Raw genomic sequence first — 23,533 nt, 5'->3', positions numbered from 1 at the left:
AAAAAAAAAGGAATATACCAACACAACAAACAGATGGTACGAGTAAGCTTAACTAACTAGCTGGGTACACTTTAGCTGGGGCTGGGTTTACTAGCTGGGTAGCTTAGCTTAGCTTTGGGTAGCTTGGTAAGGGGTACTCTACAAAGAAATTTCTTCCCGTCCAGTTGACTTTCATAACAAAAGAAACATGGAGTCCACTTCAAAAAGTATCGATCCTTACCTGTCATAAGGCTTGTTGCCCCAGATATGAGCGGCGGAGTTAACGAGCCAGGTGAAGTGCAGGGTGAGGGTATACCGGGTGATGGCTGCGGCATACCAGGAGATCCAAGGAGACTCCCCCCACAGGTAGACTGGCACCGCGGCCGGCAGGATGAAGCAGAATAGGGGGACTGCCACCATGTACGTCCTGGAAGATATTTCTAAGTTAGAAACTTACTACTTACTTATTTTATTTATTTATTTATTTATTTATGGATCACTATGCACATTTTAACATTTAGTTAGAACATAATTAAACAAAGTAAGACAGTACTTATGTGTGAGCCTATTACAAGTGAACACAACATTCACCATAAAAAGAAAACAACATCTAGTCTGTTGAGACTAACTACTACTACTTATTATCTATACAGGGTGTTAGTACCGAATACTGAGGGGGATGATTCAATATACACACATATACATACATAAACTCACGCCCGTATTCCCCAAAGGGGTGGGCAGAACTACAAACAATCAAGAAACTATTGGCAGCCACTTTTGATACATAGTCCTAAGGTGGATAATGATAAACCGTATGATGCTAGGGGATCAGCCTATCGCTCTTACAGATGATCCATCATGTCATTCATCATAATTCAATATCAAGTGGAATTTTCCGTCGCAAAAGTATGGAATTTAAAAATACGTCAAATTCCATTTGATATTAACTCAGAATCATGACCTGAATCAACGCCCTCTGTATTCGATACGGTGTCACTAATACTCCGTGTAGGTACCTAAACAGATCACTTTGCCGCTTTAGCCTCTTTAATTTTGAGTGTTTTCCTTGTAAATGTGTGTGTTATTTATAATTAAAGCACATAATAACGGGTTCTTACCGCGTTTAAATGGAGATATGAGACTCCCGATATTTCGACACTGTTGCATTCCGACACTGTTGAATTCTGATATCAAAAACATAAACAAACGACAAAGAAAGAGGGTAGATAGATATGTCTGCCCGTAGAAAATTATGGATCTACCTACTTTGATCCAATCTCATCAGTCATCCCGTGATCATGGCACTTGCAACAGTGTCGAAATATCGGGAGTCTCATATCCCCATTTAAACGCGGTAAGAACCCGTTATTATGTGCTTTAATTATGATAATAACCGCGTAAACTTAAAACAATGTTATTTATATTTTGTTCATTATCACGATATTGATCGTGGACGTATAGAGCCAGTAACTAAAAGATTTTATATGCCAAGTAGCCAATTATCAAAACAAAGCTGCTGGACTTAGCGATGCTGTGAATCAAAATTTAATAAACAAACAAGCTCCCGACTCCTAATTGAAATAGTCAGATTTTTTAAATGAATTTCTTCGATGTGGCCTTATTATAATTAAAACACATAATAACGGGTTCTTACCGCGTTTAAATGGGGATATGAGACTCCCGATATTTCGACACTGTTGCAAGTGCCATGAACGCGGTAAGAACCCGTTATTATGTGTTTTAATTATGATAATAACCGCGTAAACTTAAAACAATGTGGCCTTATTAAGCCCCCGGGATGCGGAAATGAGGGGGTTGGGTTCGTTTGATGGCGACGACGTGATGCCTCAATGAAAAAAAGGTCAATTTTGCAAAAAAAGGAACGTATTTTTGTTATTCACTAGATCATCATTAATTTAAGAGCAACACTCTTGTCGGTGTAGCATTCTCCGTGCTACTTTTTTAGGGAAAAATAGGGCAGTGGTTTCTCTCTAATCCCCACTGGATAGACAACTATAAATGTTTTATTTTTTTTTTTAACTGCAGATTTTACTAACAAAGTTGGTTTGACCGTTATAGACTGCGATTCGGCTCACAACCTATCACTCTGGTTTTGCTGGTTAACAGAAAGCTCGGTGGGGTGTGTGTGCTTTGTTCATCTTGCGATGGATCTACCTCTGACTACCCCAATTGGATATAAACGTGAAATTATGTTCTGTTATCACTTTTTAATACATCAACGTCAACATTATTAAATTACACGGCTGCTACTAACGCACGTGTGCATTTTACGTGGTACGGTACGGTGTACACTTTACGGTGCGGAGGAAGCGAGATCATAACATCTAAGGTAAACTAGCAGAGTACCTACCTCTACCTCTAGCTAGAATATTCTTTCAAGCACTGGAATTAACGGCCTCCGTGGTCCAGAGGTTTAAGCGTTGCGCTCACGATCCGGAAGTCCCGGGCTCAAATGCCGGTGGGGATACACATCATGAAAATCACTTTGTGATCCCTAGTTTGATTAAAGGAAAATACAGGCTGATCACCTGATTGTCCGAAAGAAAGATGATCTGTGCTTCGGAAGGCACGTTAAGTCCTTGGTTCCGATTACTACTTACTGATGTAAGTTATTTAGTCTTCGGCTGCACAATAGTAAGCCTGACTCCAGGGTTGGTGGGATTGGTAATCCACCTCATAACCCACACGATAGAAGAAGGCTTAGTTAGGTGCCTTAAAACAGTTAGTTTGGTGCCTACTCGAGTTAGTGAATTAGATAATAACGTCGAGTAGACTAATTTCATTTAGGCGTGGTAGTACAGTTGGTAAAACGCTTGCCTCTCACTTTGAAGTAGCAGGTTCGAATCCAGCATTAAAGTAAAAACCCAGAGCATATTTATTCTATGGTACCTACCACCCAGACTATGAGCCGTGGTAGCCCAGTTGGTAGAACGCTTGCCTCTCACTTTGAGGTCGCAGGTTCAAATCCAGCACAAGCCTAAACCAATGATTGTCGAATTTGTTTTCGAATTCATGTCTGGTTCATAAATGATTATCGTGTGCTCAACGTTGAAGGAAAACATCCTGAGGAATCCCACATTCCCGATAAATGAATTTTCGGAGATATGTGACCTAACCTGTATTGGGCTGGTTTTCCCTTCGCGGGTTGGAAAGTCAGACATGCAGTCGCTTCTGTAAAAAACCGGATCTGTCAAATCTTCAAGTCAGGTAAGCGGATCCTGTGAAACACGGGATCATGATAGGGAGATGAGGTACTCATTTCTTTCTCGAATTCAAGTAGGTATACCTTTATTCAGTAGGTAACATAGTATTTTTTGTTACTGTGTTTGTGGTGTCCTTTTATGATAAATAATTTCTTTCATATGATAAATAATTTCTTTCATTCTTCAGCCTGTGTCAGACCCATTTATTTAACAAAAGCCAGCTAATACTACTTAGTCGACTTATCGATAATACAAACACTTATCTTTAAATAGAAGTAATCTCCAAGATCAATTCGAGCTGCTTTATCGTTAAATAACCAATTCGTTTTTGCGTATTTTATACGACTTTCTGAGCTTCAGTCTTTTTTATTAGGGTTCCGTACCCAAAGAGTAAAAATCTTAATGCGGTTCACAGAATACACATATTTATCAAGTTTCAACAGTATAGCTATTATAGTTTCGGAGAAAAGTGGCTGTGACATACGGACGGACGGACGGACGGACGGACGGACGGACGGACAGACGGACGGACAGACATGACGAATCTATAAGGGTTCCGTTTTTTGCCATTAGGCTACGAAACCCTAAAAACTGCCTAAAAAGCTGTTACTAAGTCTTCGCTGTCTGTCTGTCCGTCCGTCTGTCACCAAGCCTTTTTATTTTGCACTATCTTCCATCCACACCATATTTTCAATAAATTAATTTCTCATACCCAAAGATTGTTTACAAGGCCGCCTTTTGTAATATTTATGTTACTGTATTTTTTATATTTACTCGTAATGTTTATTTTGTATGCAAATAAAGAGTTATTTTATATTACCCGACTCCACACACTTCATACAAAAAATCTCGTTTTTACACAGACACTACACATTGACGTTATCGTACACGTGCATCTCTGTGTGTGATGTCTGACGCGATACGATTAAAGACTAAAGTGAAACTGAGGAGAGGTGAGGTAAACCTAGCTCAGCCGCTGGTGGGGAGCGGAGAGTTACGGTTCTATAATAATATGTATTATTATTTGAATTATTGTATGATATTACTGAATTTGTTTAATGTTTATTTTACGTGCCATAAAGTGATTTTGCATTGTATTGTATAGTTTGAAACTGTGTTAATATTCGTTGGGTCGTAAATTATACCTTCAAACAAACAAATTTAGTGTAGTAAGGTATGTATGTAAAACTTAAGTTGACTGTTTGATTTAATATATTAGTGTGGGATTTGGCGTGTAACAGAACGTAAGGTGAGTGAAAGGGAAGGATGACAGTGTGCGAGAGAGAGAGGAGAGGTGTGTGGGAAGGAGGACGATTAGAAAAAAGATTACGGAGGAGGACTTTAAAAAATAGAAATAAACGACGGAAACTAATTTGGAGCTTTTCCTTTCATATCCCTACATTAGTACAGGGTGATGTGTACTTGACAGATATTCTGATTACTGACATAAATATCAAATAGTTGAGTTAATGAGATAAGTTTATATAACTACTAATAATTTGTACACAAGTTGAAATTTCCTGCTCGACAGAAATAGCAAACTATGAATGGTGTTAACTTACTATTTTCTACAGGCGCTTTGTGTTACCACGCCACGAAACGATGCTTTGTAAGAGTTAACAGCGAGTAAATCAATACTAATCATTTTGTATAGCAACGCTATAAATTATATCCCTGAAATTGTTCCTGGCGGTTAAAATGATAATTATTCAAATTACATTTACAAAAAGCTTTTCAATTTTTGTTCAAACCTTTTCCATTACAGAGGCTTCAAACTGATCAAAGAAGAATCTAGAAAAAAAATGTGACCAAAACATTTGCCCTGTGGGTAAGTATCCCTTTTATAAGTAAATAAAATAGTAGCACAGAAAACCCCTTCGGGTACACACGGCTACATCTTTACAAGAGATACTTAAAGATATTTTTTTCCATTTTTTTCCAGAAAATGTAACGTTGGAAATATCTACTCAAAAACATTAGTTGCCATTTTGTGCACGGCTGACTTTAAATTACTTGGACCTAAAATGTGCAATTTTTGGCCTTTGATGTTGTAAACACGCATAAAGTACCCACTTGTAAAATCTAATTTTAACACTTTCACTCACTTATAAATTGGTTTCTCAATGTTACAACTAACAACGCATTACATATTTAACTTTCGGATGTAAAGTTGGAAGGGCATTTCATTAAATGCCACTTTTCATGACTTAACTTTTTTGGATGACATTAACTACTTGACCGGACAAATGGGGAGCGCTGAGGGCTCTCACCCGGTACAAAATTTAAGACAACAGGCCTGAGGGTGCCCAGTTGGGCGCAACCCTCGGCTCAGGGCGTCTGAGAGGAAGAATATTTGAAAGAATTAATCGACTCTAGTGGGTCGATAGCGATAAGCGCTGAATGAGGAAAATCGTCGACGACGCCAGTGGGGTCGATATCAGGGTTCTGAAGTGTTTGGTATCGCGAGGTGATTGGTCTCCCTCTAGCCATCTAGAGTAATCAGGTCGTCGGGATCGTATATTACGTCCTTCGGACGCCGATACTTTTCAGTACCGTCCCTGAGAGGGATTCATGATTTAGCGAATCATGTATCTGCCATGGACTATTAAGGGTCAGGTCATTTGCGTTACAGACCACAGAATCCCTTAGTCAACTTATCTTTTAGCAGCTAAACTTTATAGACAGTGTACTATAATTTATTTTTACCCCAAGTCCAAGTTATATAATTTAGAGAACCAAATAATTTAAAATAATCTAAGCACCAAGATCATTTAAGAACTAAAGATTTATTTTTATCTATTTTTAGTGATTAAATTTAACTAAAGTGGACAGCCAATAACCTAGGCAGGACCGTCCAAGTAATTCCCATTAATAAAAATTAAGTTTAAAAACTAAAATCACGCTCTAAAAAGTATGAATCAAGAAAATAGGCACCTATTCTGAAGAATGCCACCGACTTTCCGTAGTCGAATTTTAGTTTTTAAACTTATATTTTTATTCATATTATTTTGGGGACTTATTTATTAAGATAACATACTTCTGATACGTATTTCTGTAAGATTTGGAGATAAAATATATCCGGAACATGTCTGAGCAGTCATTTTATCAATTCAACGTAATTATCGAGTAAATACAAGAAACCCCGCAAGTAACTGCTAGTAATATGTACATATTTGAAATGTGAAAATTAAGCCCTTTATAACCCAACGCACTACCATTCGAAAAAAAGTTTTTCCTCCTCACTTTATGTCCTCTAGAGGGCGCCACATTAAATTTAGAGTGACGTCACATAACCTATAACCTGTAACTACTATTATAATTGCATGGTTTAGAAGTTACATACATACTTACATACATACATAGCGGTCAAACACAAAACCCTTCTTTTTTCTTCGCCGCAGTCGGGTAAAAAGAAAAAGAAGTCCCCCGAAGCAAATTAGTCAGAGATTGGACGTAAATGGGGGAAAATTACACTAATAAGCTAAGCTCTGTCAGTAGCCTGGCAGTTGGATAAGGTAAATTAAACTTGTATCCTAAGGAATTCAATTCACAACCATTTTATACCGCGTCAACGATTTGTAGAATGGGTTCCGCGGAACTTACAGGTTCCGTTAGAAAAGTCATCAGGGTGCCGCGAATTTATTGTTCTTCGGATAATACCGAACTACCTACATGCTTACGAACAAATTATTTCTAAAATAGTGAAACATTTTTTTGTGGATAAGCTGGATCGTTTCTGTTTTGTGTGTAACCAACTTGTCTTCGTGTTTTTCTTTCTCAGTTTATTGTCATCATCATCATCCATCCAATAAACTGTACACATACAATAAACAGATAAATAAATAACTTCAATCTTCCCATTAAAAATTAAAACAAACGTGTATTATTTTTAAAATATTTTACAATGTTTTTTGGCTTGCGATAATTTGATACAGGGTTCCATAAAATAAAAGGTGTTTGGTGGGTGTTCCGTTACCTTAAAAGTTCAGGAACCTCTGTACAAAGTAACAAAATATAAGTAACAAAACTCTCTATAAATTAGCGAAATGACAAGTAAACGATTCTTCAAAGCCCCTTGTTTCTTCTTGGACCTTTATAGGAAACCCATCATTCGTAAGAATCTCTCATGTCGAGCCTTTACTATCAAGCATTGTATTATTTAAAACAATACACCTTACTGTCATCCTGGTTCACCTTTGTTCGATACTGTTCAAGCAGAGATGATAATAATATGTAAGGTCATATAAGTTTAATTAATTAGTGGGTATTCGACTGCAAGTTGATACATAGTATTTACGTATCTAGTCAAGTATTGCTTATACTGTACAGAGTAATCAATCCGCACTGGGCCCGCGGGATGGTTTAAGGCCCGATCTCCCTATCAATCCATAGGGAAGGCCGGTGCCCCAGCAGTGGGGACGTTATGGGCTGATGATGTACAGAGTAATGAACCATAAATTATATTCATTCTATAAAGAACCATAATTATGATGGAAAGTATAAAATTTAAAACATGAACATGTATTTAGTTGTTAGTGGAATCCCAAGACACTTCGCGTCGTAGGGCTCAAACATACACAGACCTATAGCTGTAATTTTAAAGAGTCTATTTCTATAACAATGCCTTGCCATGTACTATGAAAATAGGTAGGAAGAGAGCCTGGCAATCCGTAACACAAGCATTCCGTCTAGTATGGACACCAGTCTCTCTCACAAAAGACACATGTTCACTGTGAGTAGTACTATGTTAAGTTTTACTGTAATTGTGAGTGAGAAATAAACTTATTTTTATTATTATTATTTATTATTATTATATTTTTGGCCATCATAATTTTGGTATTCTATTTAATTAACTATATTTACAAAAGAAGCTAATAGTTGTGGTTTAATCACTTCTATCTCTGCTCACTTGTTGCTGTAATTACGGCTTGCGTACGGACGTTTTATATAACGCATTGTGAGGGTGTGTGTGTCATAGTAGAATTCATATTTACTCACTTCTTCTGGAACATAACGATGGGGTCTTTCTCTAAGTCGGACATGTCGACGTTGGCTCCCTTCTCGAACACGGCCTTGTGTTTCCGCACCATCAGCCAGCCCATGTGGGAGAAGAAGAACCCTCTCTTAGCATTGTGAGGGTCCGCGTCTGTCTCCGTAAACTTGTGATGTACTCTGCAACAGAATTAAATAGATCCTTCCTTTACTAATATCACATTTACTAACAGCCTCCGTGGTCTAGTTGTTAGAGCATTGGGCTCACGAACTAGAGGTCCGTGTTCGATTCCCGATGGGGACATTGTTGAGAATCACGTTCTGAGATTGTTTTTTTTATTGCATAAGACGTTGCAGGTTGTATCGCTGATTGTGCGAATTATGATTCTGTGCTTCAGAAGGCACGTTAAGCTTTTAGGCTACTTGTAAAAATGTTTTAATGTATGTGATATGGCTGTACTTTATAAATAAACTAGCGACCCGCCCCGGCTTCGCTCGGGTGCAAAGCTAAGGAAAATATTAAATTATTTACGACATCACATTAAAAAGCTCAAAATAACAGTATTTTTTCACTATTTAATGGATGTTATTTACATATAAACCTTCCTCATATCACTCTATCTTTTAAAGAAAACCGCATCAAAATCCGTTGCGTAGTTTTAAAGATTTAAGCGTACATAGGGATATAGGGACAGAAAAAGCGACTTTTTTATGCTATGTAGTGATAAATAAATCTCTGGGGGGTAAAAATGGCCACATCGAAGCAATTCATCTAAGAAAGCAATATTTCTATTTGACATTTGTTTGCATTGCGCCCTTACTTTTATGCGCAAATGACAAAAATATTGCTTTCTTAAATGAATTGCTTCGATGTGGCCATTTTAACCCCCTTCTATATATGATATATGATTGCTGACCGATGCTTAAAGTGCGTTGAGACAAACCCATGTCGGGTTTAGCAATGCTCCTTAGCGTTTAAGGTATTACTTTCATGTTTTTCATCAATTAAAAAAACATGCTGTTCTACAATTACACCAATTTTATAAAAATACTAACTTATCCCCATCGGTCAACAGAAAGTATGTATTAATATTACTGTTTGCACGATGGAAAAATTCTGACAGTATTTCTTTTCTGATTTATAGATTAAATGAATTACAAAGAATTGATTAAATTATAATTACAACTAATCACAATGGTCGTTGGGAATAATTTGATATAATTAATTATAAATTTATAAGAAAAGTTTGTCAGAGAAATCAGTGAACAATCTCATCTTGAATATACCTAAGTCAAACGGCACGTGACTGTTGGCCCACAGATCCAATTTTACATGTATTTCATATTTGAATTTCAGCGAACCAACCAAATATACTTACTTAACCCTTTCACGGACAAAGACCATGGGTCATTGATGGTTTATTATTATTCATTACTACCTATTGGTAGGAAGACACCTTGGAATCGGAACGTCCGTAGACGTTCTATCCTTGAAAGTGTTAAATATAGATTTAGAGACTTAAATAACTTTAAAGGATACTAGCTTTTGCCCGCGACTTCGTCCGCGTGGCGTGTTATAAAAGAGAGATCTTTGTGTGTGGGGAGTGCATCATCAAGAATCTAACTTATGCAGTTTAGATTTTTTCATACAAATGTTTTTTCCCGCTAACTCCCGTTCCCGTGGGAATTATGCAACATCCTGTTGCAACTAAGCTTTAAGTTTACTATGGTACCTGACTTAAGCGGTTTAGATTTTTCATACAAAAGGATTTTCCCGCTAATTCCCGTTTCCGTGGGAATTCCGGGAATCCCTTTCTTAGTACACCTCTACGGTACCTAAGCTACGTCCCTTCCAAATTTCAAGTGCCTACGTTTAGCCGTTTAGGCTGTGCGTTGATATGTCAGTCAGTCAGTTTCTCCTTTTATATATTTATAGAAGATAAAGTACTATACACCACTGCCTACCCCTTTGGAGATACAAGCGTGATGCTATTTGTTTTAATAAATGTCACAGAGGGGAAAAGAGTGAATTTCAGGTAAAATAAAACTTATTGTTTTATCTATGTGAAGTATTTGGATCGAGCGAACCCCATTCAAATACATATTATTGTTCATTTCAAAATGTAGGTTACGAACACGATCGAAGTTTCCAATACGTAAACATTCAGTAGGTACGTTATCGTAGAAGTTAACGTAACCTTCGTCAATTAATTTTCATAGGAAGTGGAGGAGAATCGACTCATTGGCTTCCTAAACGCATTAGCTGAATGACGTATGAAAACGGGTGTAATATGTAATTATCATAATAATTATAATCTAAGAGGAAAATAGTGAGCCTAAAATCCACACTGCTTCAAAGACTCTGCTTAATATAATTGGGTTGTCTATTATCCCGAGCATGTTATAACCGTCGACAGAGGATAATAAATTAATAAATAATACTTTTACTAAATAACGAGGAGCTCGGTGGCGCAGCGGTAAACGCGCTCGGTCTGCGATTGTTGAAGTTTAACAACTTTCGCAAAGGCCGGTCATAGGATGGGTGACCACAAAAAAAAAGTTTTCATCTCGAGCTCCTCCGTGCTTCGGAAGGCACGTTAAGCCGTTGGTCCCGGCTGCACTACCAGTCGTTAATAACCACCAATCCGCACTGGGCCCGGCCTGATCTCCCTATCCATCCATAAGGAAGGCCCGTGCCCCAGTAGTGGGGACGTTAATGGGCTGATGATGATGATGACTTTTATTAACAAAAGCAGTCGCCACAATAATAAATATAATTGCTAAGGTAAATAATATCTTGATACGCCCGGTGGATTTCTAATATGGACGATTAGTAGGAAATGCAATCCCGATCTCGCGAGGATCGGGATTGATATTTCCAATCCCGCGGGATCTCGAATTTGCAATCTCGAGTCGGGATAACATTCTTTAACAATTAATTAGCAACTTCCATTTTAGAACTTCAGTCATCATCATCAATTTAAGAGCCACGCTCTTGTCGATGCAGCATTTTCCATGCTACTTTTTTAAGGAAAAATAGGGTTTCCCTCTTGCCTTCCGCTCCGCAGTACTCTGTCTGACGCAAGTGGGATGGCGCCCAGAGTAGTCTATTAAAAAGCCATACTAAGACTCCTATCCTCCGCCTCTGAATAGTACTGACAGTTACTGTTGCCCAGAACTTCAGTAGGTACCAAAGACTGTAAGTTCCCTTTTGCTGACTCATACACCCAGATAGGAATTGGGTCGTTTCGTAGGTCAAAGATAAATTATGCAATTCTGATTACTAAATAAAAACAGATCTAAAGATGACAAAAACGCTCTCTTTCTTCTATTTAACTTTTTTATTTATTTATTAAAGAAAAAATGAATGAATGAAAGAAGAAATGAATGATTATCATAAGTGCGACATTTTGTCACGTTTTTCTGTGACGTCACTCGCTTTTGGATTGCTTTTTCATACAAATTCATTGTAATTTCGTGTTTTGACGTTTAGTTAAAAGTAACAGATTTGACTAGTTGGGAACTACCCTACTATAGGATACATGTCTCGGCTTATGTCTAACTTGTAAGTAAGGGAATTCAGGAGTTAAGATTCAAATAACCATGTTAACTCTAGTATCTCACTTTGAGGTCGCTTGTCTTTCACTTTGAGGTCGCAGGTTCGAATCCAGCACAGGCCTAAACCAATGAGTGTCAAATTTGTTTTCAAATTCTTGTTTGGATCATAAATGATTATCACGTGCTCAGCGATGAAGGAAAACATCGTGAGGGAACCCACATCCCCGAGAAATGAATTTCCGGATGTATGTGACCTAACCTGTATTGAGCTGGTTTTCCCTTCGCAGGTTGGAAGGTCAGACAGGCAGTCGCTTCTGTAAAAAACCGGACCTGTCAAATCTTCAGGTTAGGTAAGCGGACCCTGTGAAAAACGGGATAATGTTAGGGTGATGATGATCTCGAAAAGGAATACATTTTGTTGGTGACAAGTGTCATGGTTGCGCCACCATGGTGTCCTAGTAACATAAGGACCTTAGAGTTGTTTGAAGACTTTTATAGGGTCAGCTCACTTATATAATTAGTTATAAGTATCTTAGTTTTTTGATGTGACTTATTGTAGATTTGCCTCAGATGGCGTTAACTACTTGGCCGGACAAATGAACCATATAAGTATCAGCAGCGTGGGTTTATAGGTACAATGTCAATGTATCGAAATGTACATAATTCCGGCCAAGTAGTTATTGCTATTTGTGGCAAATCTATAATGAGTAACGTCGAAAAAAATAAAAAAATATATTTAAGAAACAAAAATCCAAAATTCAAAAATATTTTTTTTCCGAGATTGTTTTCAGCTTTGAAGGAAAATCAAGAAACGTAACACTCACATACTTGTATGCAGAGTTTGAACGCTACATGCAATATAATTCGACTTGCTGGTACTTTCGCAAACTTCCACACTTGCGTGCAAAGTATTGCGCAATATGCAAACACGTGGCAATGGCCGATACCTATCAGTCACTGGTCTACGTTAACTATACATTATTATTTTGCCTTTACACGTCCAACACACGCCTCCTCCTTTTCAATGCAAACAGCGAAGTATTGGAGTGGGCAATCGATCCATTTCAAAAGATACCTGGGTAATTCGCACCGGTCCAATGACAGCGGTGCGAAAGACCGAAGGGCATTAGTCGATTCGCACCATCCGTACCATTTTCGGTCCGAAACTAAAGACCCTATCCAAATACGTATCTAGCGAAGCAGTACCTACTCATATTTACATGGCGCGCGCACGCTGTAAGTGTAATAGAGTATACTTCAACACGTTGCTGGAGTGCAAGTAAGAACTATGTAAATGGTGTTTATTATATGGACTAATTGGTGTTACTCATGGCGACCATTGAACTCACACCTCACGACCCTGATACTGGCCCCACTAGAGTATTTCAGTGCTTGCCGCTATTAGATCTTTACCAACATAATCTTCTCGATGCGGGATGGGTTGGACAATCTCGCCGTAAACGATGCAACAAAAGGGAATCGTATGTACCAACACACACGCGGTGGTCAAAACAGACAGACTGGGTTGTCGCTTTACTCCTTCGCAATTAAAAATGTGAAAATGGTGCCGTCAGCCTTCTTCTTCTTATCGTGTGGGTTGTGAGGTGGAATACTAGCCTCATCAACCCTTGGTGTCAGGGTTACTATTGAGCCGCCAAAGGCCCCTGACATGGCTCATGTAACGACTACTTACTTACATCAGTAAGTAGTAACCGGGACCAACGGCTTAACGTGCCTTCCGAAGCACGGATCATCTTACTTTCGGACAATCAGGTGATCAGCCTGTAATGTCCTAACCAAACTAGGGATCACAAAGTGAATTTTGTGATATGTCCCCACCGGGATTCAAACCCGGGGCCTCCGGATCGTGAGTCCAACGCTCAACCACTGGACCACAGAGGTCGTCAGCCTTTATAGAATATAGGAAAATTAGCTACAAAAATGCCTAGGCACAGGGCTGCAGACGTTGTTAAAAATGTTGTAGGTAATACAATTTTAGTTTGGCTGTCTAATATTAGTTTCCAGACGCCTATTCACAAGAATTCCTTTCTTGTAGTAACTTTTTTAAAAGTTTCCTAAAAGACATTTGTTGAATAAAAAATAAAGTAAAGCTGTAGTACAGTACCGAACAAGATGATCCGTGCTTCGGAAGGCACATTAAGCCATTGGTCTCGGTAACTACTTACTGACGTAAGTAAGTAGTCGTTACATGAGCCATGTCAGGGGCCTTTGGCGGCTCAATAACCTCTTAACGCCGAGATTTCCAGACTCAATAGTTAAACAATGGGTTTTGGATTTTAAAAGAACATTCGGTCTTACGACTATAATAACCCTGACACCAGGGTTGATGAGGTTGGTAATTCACCTCACAACCCATACGATAGAAGAAGGATATTACAGTTACAAATGGACGAAAGCAGCAAAATTACAAGTAATTAATGCCATCCGAGGAAAGCCTATAATGCGTTGTCAAAAAATAAATGTTTAGTCTTACCTGTGGTCTCGCACCCACTCGTAGATGTGGTTCTGGAAGGCCATGGTCTGCAGGAGTGCGAGCACGAGTCTCAGTGACCAGTGAGCCTTGTACGCCCGGTGTGCCCACAGCCTGTGCGCGCCAGCCGTCACACCCATACCCGACAACGCTGAGAACAGGAGTGCTGAAACCACAAGAAATAGGCTACTTGATAACTTAGTCACCGGGTGAGAGCCTTCAGCGCTCCCAATTTGTTCGGCCAAGTAGTTAATGCCATCCGCGGTAAATCTATTATAAGTCACGTCAAAAAAAAGATAACTTAGTCAAATAAGATACTTTTTGCGAAAGGTCAAAACGAAAGTTTTCTTCGAAGTTTATAATAGTGTCCTGTGACGTCGTTAATAAAAGCTGTCAAAGGAAATAAAATTCGAAAATAAGACGAAAAGTGAAATAAGATGGATTTTTGATCATCTACGGGCTTCTATTTCTATAAGTATTCATCTTCATCAATTAACCACGCTCTTGTCGGTTTAGCATTTTCCATTCCAGTCTATCAAAGGCCAATTCCTTGACTTCTCTATAAGACACGACGTTAAACTTTTCTTTAATCTGTTTCACGTAAGCTCTTCTTGGTCTTCCCCTTCCTCTCTTTCCTTCTATGACGTTTTTAATAAATTTTTCGTGTCTTATTAGGTATCCAATCATCTTGCCTCTTCTGTCCTCAATAATTCTCAGTATTTGTCTCTTCATAATTTCTAGATTAGCATTTTATAATTTATCTTTGACCCAGTCTCATACCCAATTGTTTAAAGGCATATGGACGATCCAAGTCGTGGATGGATTGCTTGAAAGATAGTGTGTGAAGAGTGTGGTTACTGAGATGGCGACTGGCAGAGATGACTGGAAGAAATATATGGTGGGTTAAGAGCAGATGGATGATGATGAATTGCTTCTCTGCCCGGGCCTGTTGTAAAATTTATATTTTTTGTTATGCTAATATTTCTTGTATTGTCATGTATACCTATAATAGTATTATCTTAGTTTCTTCTTGACATTTTATGGCATTACGCACTTACTTTTATGTGCGCAAATGTCAAATTGCAATATTGCTTTTTAGATGAATTGCTTCGATGTGGCCTTTTTAACTCCCTGATCGAAAAATATTTTCCTTTTAGATGAAAACAAAACTCACTTAGACAAAGAATCGAGTTCTCTTAGCCGTGACTCAGGCGAGCTAATGAAGGTTCAAGATGGCAACTAAGTTGATTAATTTGAGAAACGCTCGGTTTTGTGGCATCACTGTTTGTTTACGCAATCAAAATTTTATTATATTACTAACTGTCATTTTGTGGTTGTCGGTAGAAATATCGATGGTTATTTTTAGCTAGGTAAATAGTAGTGATTGCCATTCGAGGAAAATCTAAAATTTGTAATTCAAATTGAAAGCGGACCTTGTTAAAAACGGGATAATACTAGGGTACCTACCACCCGAATCTTGATAGTTGCGGTTTCCCAATATTTATATTTTGTCAAGGGACGGCACAGAAACACATGAAAGACGTAATACGATCCCGACGACCTGATTAGCCAATCCCTCACACACTAAACTTTGGCTCCCCGATAGAGACAATTTCCCTTATTCAATGCTTATCGCTATCAGCCTTTTGTGTGTAGGTTGCTTCAAAATTGTGAATAAAATCAATGCATATATATATATATAATATATATATATATATATATATATATATATATATATATATATATATATATATATATATATATTATATAATAATATATAATATAATATATATATATATATGTATTGCGATAAGTTCTCCAACTAACCAATAAATAGGCTATAATGGTGTAGTTTCCTTTGTCAAAAATAAATTATGAAATTCTGATTAAGTACTAAATAAAAACAGGTCTGAAGGTGACAAAAAACGTTGTCTTTTTCAATGATACTTATATTTATGTGCGACATTTTGTCACATTTTTCTGTGACGTCACCAGGTTGCGTTTTCATACAAATTCCATAGTAAGTTCGTGTTTTGACGTTTAGATTTGACTAGTTGGAAACTTTCCTATTGTTCCGCCATGAAGTTAAATTCCTTGGAGGTACGATAATTAAGATGAATATACCCTTGCAATAAATAAGTGGATAGGATCGGATATTATTGACTTCTTCTTTCATGTAGGTTGTAAGTGCGAAGATCGATACACAAGGCGGAACCGTGAAAAGGCCAGTGTAACGACTAAGCATGTAGAAACGTAAAACTCGACTATTTAGGAAGTACCTACCTACCTACTCTAAAAATTTTCGAATACTTACTCCACATTTAACTTCGTTTCTGATCATAATATTTATAGACTAATGAATAAACATGTTTACGTTACGTTAATTAATTTTCAAAGATAAAAATAATGGTACATATTTTCACATAAAAGACGTCAAAGGGAGCACTGTACGTATAAAGCTCAGAAACAATTGGAAGATACCTACCTACATAAATTAATTTTATTCAAAACGCCCACGAACAGATTATTTCGTCTAAAAAGACTGTATATGAAAACCAAAGTATTGAACTTATATGTATACAAATGTAAGTACTTTGTTTCTTATGTAAATGACATGTAATATGTTGGAAATAAGAAATAAATTCTCTTTAACCATAAGTAATTTATTTTACCATAAGCATAAATTGATCACCTTATGTTTTATTCGGTTAAAAGTAGGTAGATAAATCACCCGGGGTGAGAGGACTGTTTTAAAAAAGACAATTTAATTGAAATTAAAACTATTTATTTAGAATAAGACACACGTATTCTCTAAAAGAAGTTCAGCTTAAGACTACTTTAAAAACTAATGGGAAGGGACCAAGCGTCTGATCTCATCACGGCTTATCTTATGCAACGTAGCGCATTCTCTAGGCAGTCTAGACGCTTCATGAGCTTATCTTGGTGAATGTGCAACGTGGCGCATTCTCCAGGTAGTCTGGACGCTTAACTCCTCCCTCCATAACTTCGAAATTCTCAGGGGATGATTTTTGAGACTGAGAATTTCGACGTCTTCTTAAAGTTATGAAGATACCGATAAAAATTGTTAAAACTAAGATTATATATAAAAATAGAGTTCCTATACTAATGCTATTTATATTTACCGCACTTACACTTTTATCACTTTCACTTAGCACAACACTGTCAGCTTTTTTTAGGGCGTACGACAACACTTGGAGATGTCGCAGGTCGACCTCATCCAAGTTGATAGGCTTCCAGGGCGATGCTGCTGCTGAAGTTGGGATTTCCGGAAAATTTATAAGAGGTAACTTGGGATATAGTATTGGAGATGCTTCGGAACTATGATGCCTCAGTGTGACGTCATCGATTTTTAGTTCGCAGTTATCATCGATCACAGCCAGGTAAGTACCTCTGATGTAGATTCTGCTCATCTCACTTCCACAGCGTGTCTTCAAAAGGATGTTGGCTTTAGAGTAGAGAATCCATCGATTAGGTTGTATGGGCTCTACTTTAATTGTCTTCACTTCCACCAGGATAGGATAACAGGTGGTAATATTCATAGTAAACTTCATTAAGTCCGCCACACAGGTATCCTCCATGGATCTTGGGGGAATGTGTTCTTCGTAGCAAATAAAGAAGCCTCTCTCCAACTCTTTGCAGCGTTTGGTGAGTGAGAATGTGTTCGAACCATTCGCAATAAGGTAAGGTTGTTTTGGGATAATTAGGACGGATTGATTTAGGTTGTTTGTAATAGGTAGAGGAAAGACGTGATAATAATCGTATATTCCCTTTTTGACCAAGGGAACTTCGATGATAAAGACTATCTGATTTTCTTTGATATATGCCTTAATCTCTACACACTGCTCTATTTTAATTAAATTTACATAATTTACGGGATATGCAAGGCTCTCTTTACGTTCAATTTTTCCTAAAACAGTTACAAATTCGTCAGTGTCTAATATTGACTGGTGGAGAGTTCCCATTTTGCTAAATGCTATTGCTGTTTCTATTTCATCCAATCTGATATACAACATTTGGAAGTTATGTAAAAATAAATTGTAAATATGAATTAATCTATTGTTTGTAAAATTTGTCATTGACTCATTCAGTATTTTTCTAATGTCCCAAATTTCCCTATCCAATTGGATGAAATTATTTTTTGTTACATTGCTGTTATTCGTAAATGTCCCCAACATTTCAGTGACCAGACTCATTTTCTTTAATTCTGAAATTTGTCGAGTTTTGAGTTCATTTAACATTTTATCATACTTCACAGCATCCTCATTGTCCAAGTTGCCAGTTATTACTTTTATAAGTGACCCTAAAGGGTTTAGTAGTCCACGTTTTATTCTTTTTGATGGATTTAATTGTCTGAGTTTAGTGAAAGTTATGTGTTTTAGGTGATCAGTTTGACTTTTGACATTCGCGAGTTCGAAATTAAAAACATTCTTGCCAAAATGGTTTAGGACGTGTTTGTTGAGGTTCGCATAGCGGTTGAAATTAAACTCTATATCATCGTATACTAAACTTAAATCTAGATTCTTAATTATTATCCACTTATCGTAACTTATAATAGCAGTTCCCTCTTTTACAGGAAGTATCCCGGGATTGTGTTCAATCCGTTGTAGCTTGGCCTCCTCCTGGCTCTGGCTCAACTGGACCACCAGCAGGAGCACGACCCTGTGGAGGACGACGAATGTCCTTAATAGGTACATTGGTATTACGGTTCCTAACATCGACAGGTACTACATTCCTACTTATCTCTCCAACCACTTCTGCTTTTTGAAACCGGGGCTTATCTTTACCGCGTCTTGTGTTTACCCCTTTTATAAATATCGTGTCTCCTTCTGCTAGATTAAACCCTGTCTCTCCTCCCCGTCTTTCTTTAACCTTTTCCTTTTTTTCTAGCATTTCCTCCGTCATATATTTATACAGATATTTGGTTCGTCTCGCGTGTTCGGCTACCAGTTTTTGCGTGTAATATTTGTCAAACTCGACGTTAAAAGCATTAGTACAGTCGGTATGTCCAAATACGACTTCAAAAGGTGTAAGTCCTGTTGTCGAATGTATGGTGTGATTGTACGCCATTATTGCGTATGTCATGATCGAAGTTGCGTCCGTAATTTTCTGCTCGTATTTCGCAAGGCGATAAATTTCTAGGATGGTAGAGTGAAATCTTTCGATCATGCCCATAGAATTCGGGTTATGAGGTGTCCCTATGTGTAAGTTTATTTTATAAAATTTTAACGTTTCTTTCATTAATGTATTATTGAACTCTGATCCGGGATCAGCGCTTATCTTCTCAGGGACACCGTAGAATGAAAAGTATTTTATCAGAGCTCTTACTACTTCCGGTGTAGAGCGATTAGGAATTTCGAAAGCCTGTCCTAGTTTACTAAACGCATCAATGATGGTCAGGAAGTATTTCCCTTCTATTGAGAACAAATCCATAAACAATTCTTGGAAAGGTTTTGTCTGCGTCTGTGTCAACTGCAATTCAGGTTTGTATGGTTTGCGGTCGTACTTCATTGCTTTACAAATTTCACACGCGTTTATCACGCTACTGACTGTTATGTTCATATTGTTCCAGTAGTATACGCGTTTCAGCTTCATGAGAGTTTCGTTGATTCCTCGATGACATGTCTTACTCTCGTGGTATTTTAAAACAATTTGTCGTTGCTCTTCTTCGTCCTCTACATGTATAACTCTTTTAGTGCATTCAAATAGTTTGACTGTCCCTTTTCTAAAAAGTTTTATAGCCGCTTGTGTAAACTGTTTACGGTGAATTTCATTTTCAAAATATATGAAATGCTTAGTTTTCGGTTTTACATATTCTTTTAGGAATTGAGTGACCAAATCTGGCCTATTTGTTGGTAAATGTGCTTCTAATATCTTTTGATTGTTACTAGAGATATTCTTTACAGCCGTTTCGTTTCTGTTCCATGTATAAATTAACATCTGATTAGGTTTAGAGTCTATGGCTTCGTTTAGAATAGGTATGCCATTTGTGTCCATGTCTGGTGCCGAATGAACAGTTTGTGATAGAGACATGTTACTCATCGTTCCTTCTGGTATTGTAATGGTGCTTTCAGAAGGCGATAATATAGGGTACTCAGTTTCTAACTCATGCTTTGTTGTTTCTTCTTTCTCTCCACTGCTTATTGATATTACTTCGTCTTCCCGATTTGGTTGCGCGTTACTTAACCTTTCAATTTCAGAAACCACATCATCCAAGTAAGAATGTAATCGTCTTTCAGATTCGTCTACATTCACCTGCATGGATTCAGTATCGTCTTTACCTAAAGCATTTAGCCTTATACGGGATAACGCGTCCGCGTTGCTATTTTGTTTGCCATTTTTGTATATAATGTCAAAATCGAATTCTGAAAGTCGCAACTTCCATCTTGTTAATTTGGAATTTGGGTCCTTCATGGAATTCAACCATGCGAGGGGTCGGTGGTCTGTGTATATTGTAAACTTTCTGCCGTACAGATACGGACGAAAGTGTTTTACGGCCCATACAATGGCCAAAAGCTCTTTTTCGATGGTGCTATATTTAGTTTCTGCGTCATTGAGAGTTCTGCTCGCGTATGCAATGGGTTTGTCGCTTCCTATTGGTCCCTGTGAAAGTACTGCACCGATGGCAAAGTTGGAAGCATCGGTGGTTAACACAAATGGTTTCGAAAAATCCGGAAACTGAAGTAGAGGGGCGCTTACGAGGAGCTCTTTGCATCTTTCGAAAGCTGCTTTGAACTCATCGGTGATTTCAACCTTGTTTTTCTTTTTCAGACAGACTGTTAGGGGTCGTGTAATTTTGGCGAAATCTTTCAGGAATTTCCTGTAATATCCCACGAGGCCAAGGAAACTCTTAATTTCGGTAGGTGTTTTAGGCAATGGGAAATTGAGAACAGCCTCTATCTTATCGTTGTTTGGTTGTAGTCCATCCTTTGTAATGACATGGCCAAGGTAGAGAACTTCCTTCCTGAGGAACTCGGATTTATCCAGGGTTATTTTAAGGTTAGTTGCTCTGAGCCGTTCGAAAACTTTCCTGAGCTTTTCTATGTGTTCCTGAAGACTACATGAGTATACAATGATATCGTCAAGATATACCATACAGTGTATACCCTGCAATCCTCTTAAAATGCTATCCATGGCCCTCTGGAACGTGGCCGGAGCTGTTTTGAGTCCAAACGGCATGCGAGTGAACTCGTAATGTCCCGATTGTGTAGAAAAGGCTGTTTTCGGTCTGTCCTGCTCTGCAACTTCTATTTGATGATATCCACTTGCTAAGTCTATTGTGCTGAAATATGTAGACTTTCCCAGCTTATCGAATAGATCGGTAATGTTGGGCAGTGGATATTTATCATCGGTGGTGACGTCATTCAGGCGACGGTAATCTATTACCATTCGGTATTTGACCTCGCCTGAGGCATCCATTTTTTTTGGGACGAGGTGGACTGGGGCACTCCATGGTGAATGGGATTCTTGTATAACATTGTCCTTGAGGAGTTTTTGCACTTGCTTTTCTATTTCCAGATTTTGAGCTGGTGGTTGTCTAAATGGTTTAATATAGATGGGATCTTCATTTTTTGTACGAATGTTATGCTTTACTTCGTTGGTAAAAGTTAGCGGTAGTTGTTCACAATAAAAGATGTCGCGAAATTCATGGCATAATTTAAATATTTTATCCTTTTCTTCTTTGTTCATGTGATCAAGCCGGAGTCGTTTTAAATTGTCTTTCAGTAATTCGTCAATCTCGATATTAGTCGTGGTAAAGTTGATGTTGCATTCATTTCGTTCGAATTTTTCGACGTGCAACGGTTTAGAAAAAGTTAATGTGACGATATCTCTAGAGGCGTTTTGTATTACAGTTGTCGCGAAATAATTTTTGCATGTCACTATTGCGCTCGGCATACGCACGTCTTTACCGAAATCTACGAAATTAATAATCGCCTCTCCATCTTTCAGGTCCGTAGGAATCGTCACGCGTGTTTCAGTACGTGGTTGAAGCTGCACTTCGTATGGTGGGTTATATATTATTGGTATTTCTACATTTTTCGTTCGGAGAACTTGATTCTGCATATCGATTGTGGCGCCTAGTTGTTTTAGAAGGTCGGAACCGATCAAGCCATCGTAGCGATTATCGACGTCATAAACATAAAACTTATGTTGTAACATGCTCTTAAAAGTTTTCAGAAGGGGTATGACGATGACTTCGTCGTGTCTGCTACGAGCGTGAGTGCTTACAACCTCGAAGGGTTCGAAGAACTTATAGTTGGCGAAGAACTCGTCAACTTTCCTTGGGCTGATAAACGATCGAGTGCTTCCCGTGTCTATCATAAAACGAGCATTTATCTCAGGTAAGTTGATGTGTGGTGATTTTAATAAGCTATCACAATTAAGATTTACTATCTCGGGTTGTTGGGTGCGGCCGGCTCGTGAAAATCCGGGGTAGTTTTTGGTTGTTTCCGAGCTGGTCGGCTCTTCATACAGATCGTAATATGCTTCATAATCTCCTTCATTTGGATGACAGTAAGTTTCCGCAAGTTCGTAGTTATAGAAAAGGTTATTATTACCTTCAGGTTCATCTAACATGTACTGTCTTGTTGCTGTTCGCATAGAGACATCAGTGTCCAATGGTTTGGAGTTGTTTACAGGGGGTCTGTATCCCTGAGGCTGGGGTGGAATCCCGAACCGATACTGATTGGGAATCCCGAATTTGAAACCCTGTGTGTTTTGATTGAGGTTGGGTCTAAAACCTTGAGGTTGGGGAATACCGAATTTAAATTGAGGGTTTGGTTTAAAATTATTTTGGTTTTGGGTCAGGTTTGGCTTATAGCCCATCTGCTGTGGAATCCCAAATTTAAATTGAGGATTTCCAGGTAATGGCATCCGGAACTGTTGTAAAGCACTTGGTCGAAAGACAGGTGTATTTTGTGGAATATTAAATTTAAAATTCTGGGGTTGAACATTTTGAGAATTTTGTGGTTGTACATTATGTGTTGAAGTTAACTGTTTGTGTTTAGAGTTATATTGGTGCTGGAAATTCACCTCTTCAGTTACGATGCCTAACGCATTTTCGAGAGTGGAGCAACCTTTTAGGCGAACAATACGTATTAGGTTTTCCGGAAGGTTATATAGAAAAACATTGAGCGCGCTGTTATTGTAAATGATCATTTTGGCTGCTTTTACGCCTTCGTCGGTCAACCGGTTTACTTTAGCAAATAAGGCGCTGCGAACATGTTGAATGCGGTTACAGAACTCATTGTAGGACTCCCCCGACTTT

At 38.1% G+C, this 23,533-nt stretch overlaps 2 protein-coding genes across 2 annotated transcripts in view; one reads left to right on the top strand and one right to left on the bottom strand.

Moving 5' to 3' along the window:
* The window catches only part of LOC126368574 ((11Z)-hexadec-11-enoyl-CoA conjugase-like), a 293,092-nt gene that overhangs the window by 164,016 nt on the left and 105,543 nt on the right, over positions 1–23,533 (top strand). The window lies entirely within an intron of this gene.
* Positions 1–23,533, bottom strand: part of LOC126368573 (acyl-CoA Delta-9 desaturase-like) — a 57,420-nt gene that overhangs the window by 16,590 nt on the left and 17,297 nt on the right. The window contains exons 4-6 of the mRNA XM_050012624.1: positions 14,251–14,413; positions 8,205–8,378; positions 221–406 (exon numbers count right to left, since the gene is read on the bottom strand). Coding sequence (XP_049868581.1) covers positions 221–406; positions 8,205–8,378; positions 14,251–14,413 — 523 coding nt within the window. The remainder of the gene's footprint in view (positions 1–220; positions 407–8,204; positions 8,379–14,250; positions 14,414–23,533) is intronic.

Source organism: Pectinophora gossypiella, chromosome 7 (assembly GCF_024362695.1).
Source record: "Pectinophora gossypiella chromosome 7, ilPecGoss1.1, whole genome shotgun sequence".
Taxonomy (NCBI): domain Eukaryota; kingdom Metazoa; phylum Arthropoda; class Insecta; order Lepidoptera; family Gelechiidae; genus Pectinophora; species Pectinophora gossypiella.
The sequence above is the reverse complement of the archived record's forward strand: the minus strand, read 5'-3'. Positions and strand labels throughout refer to the sequence as shown.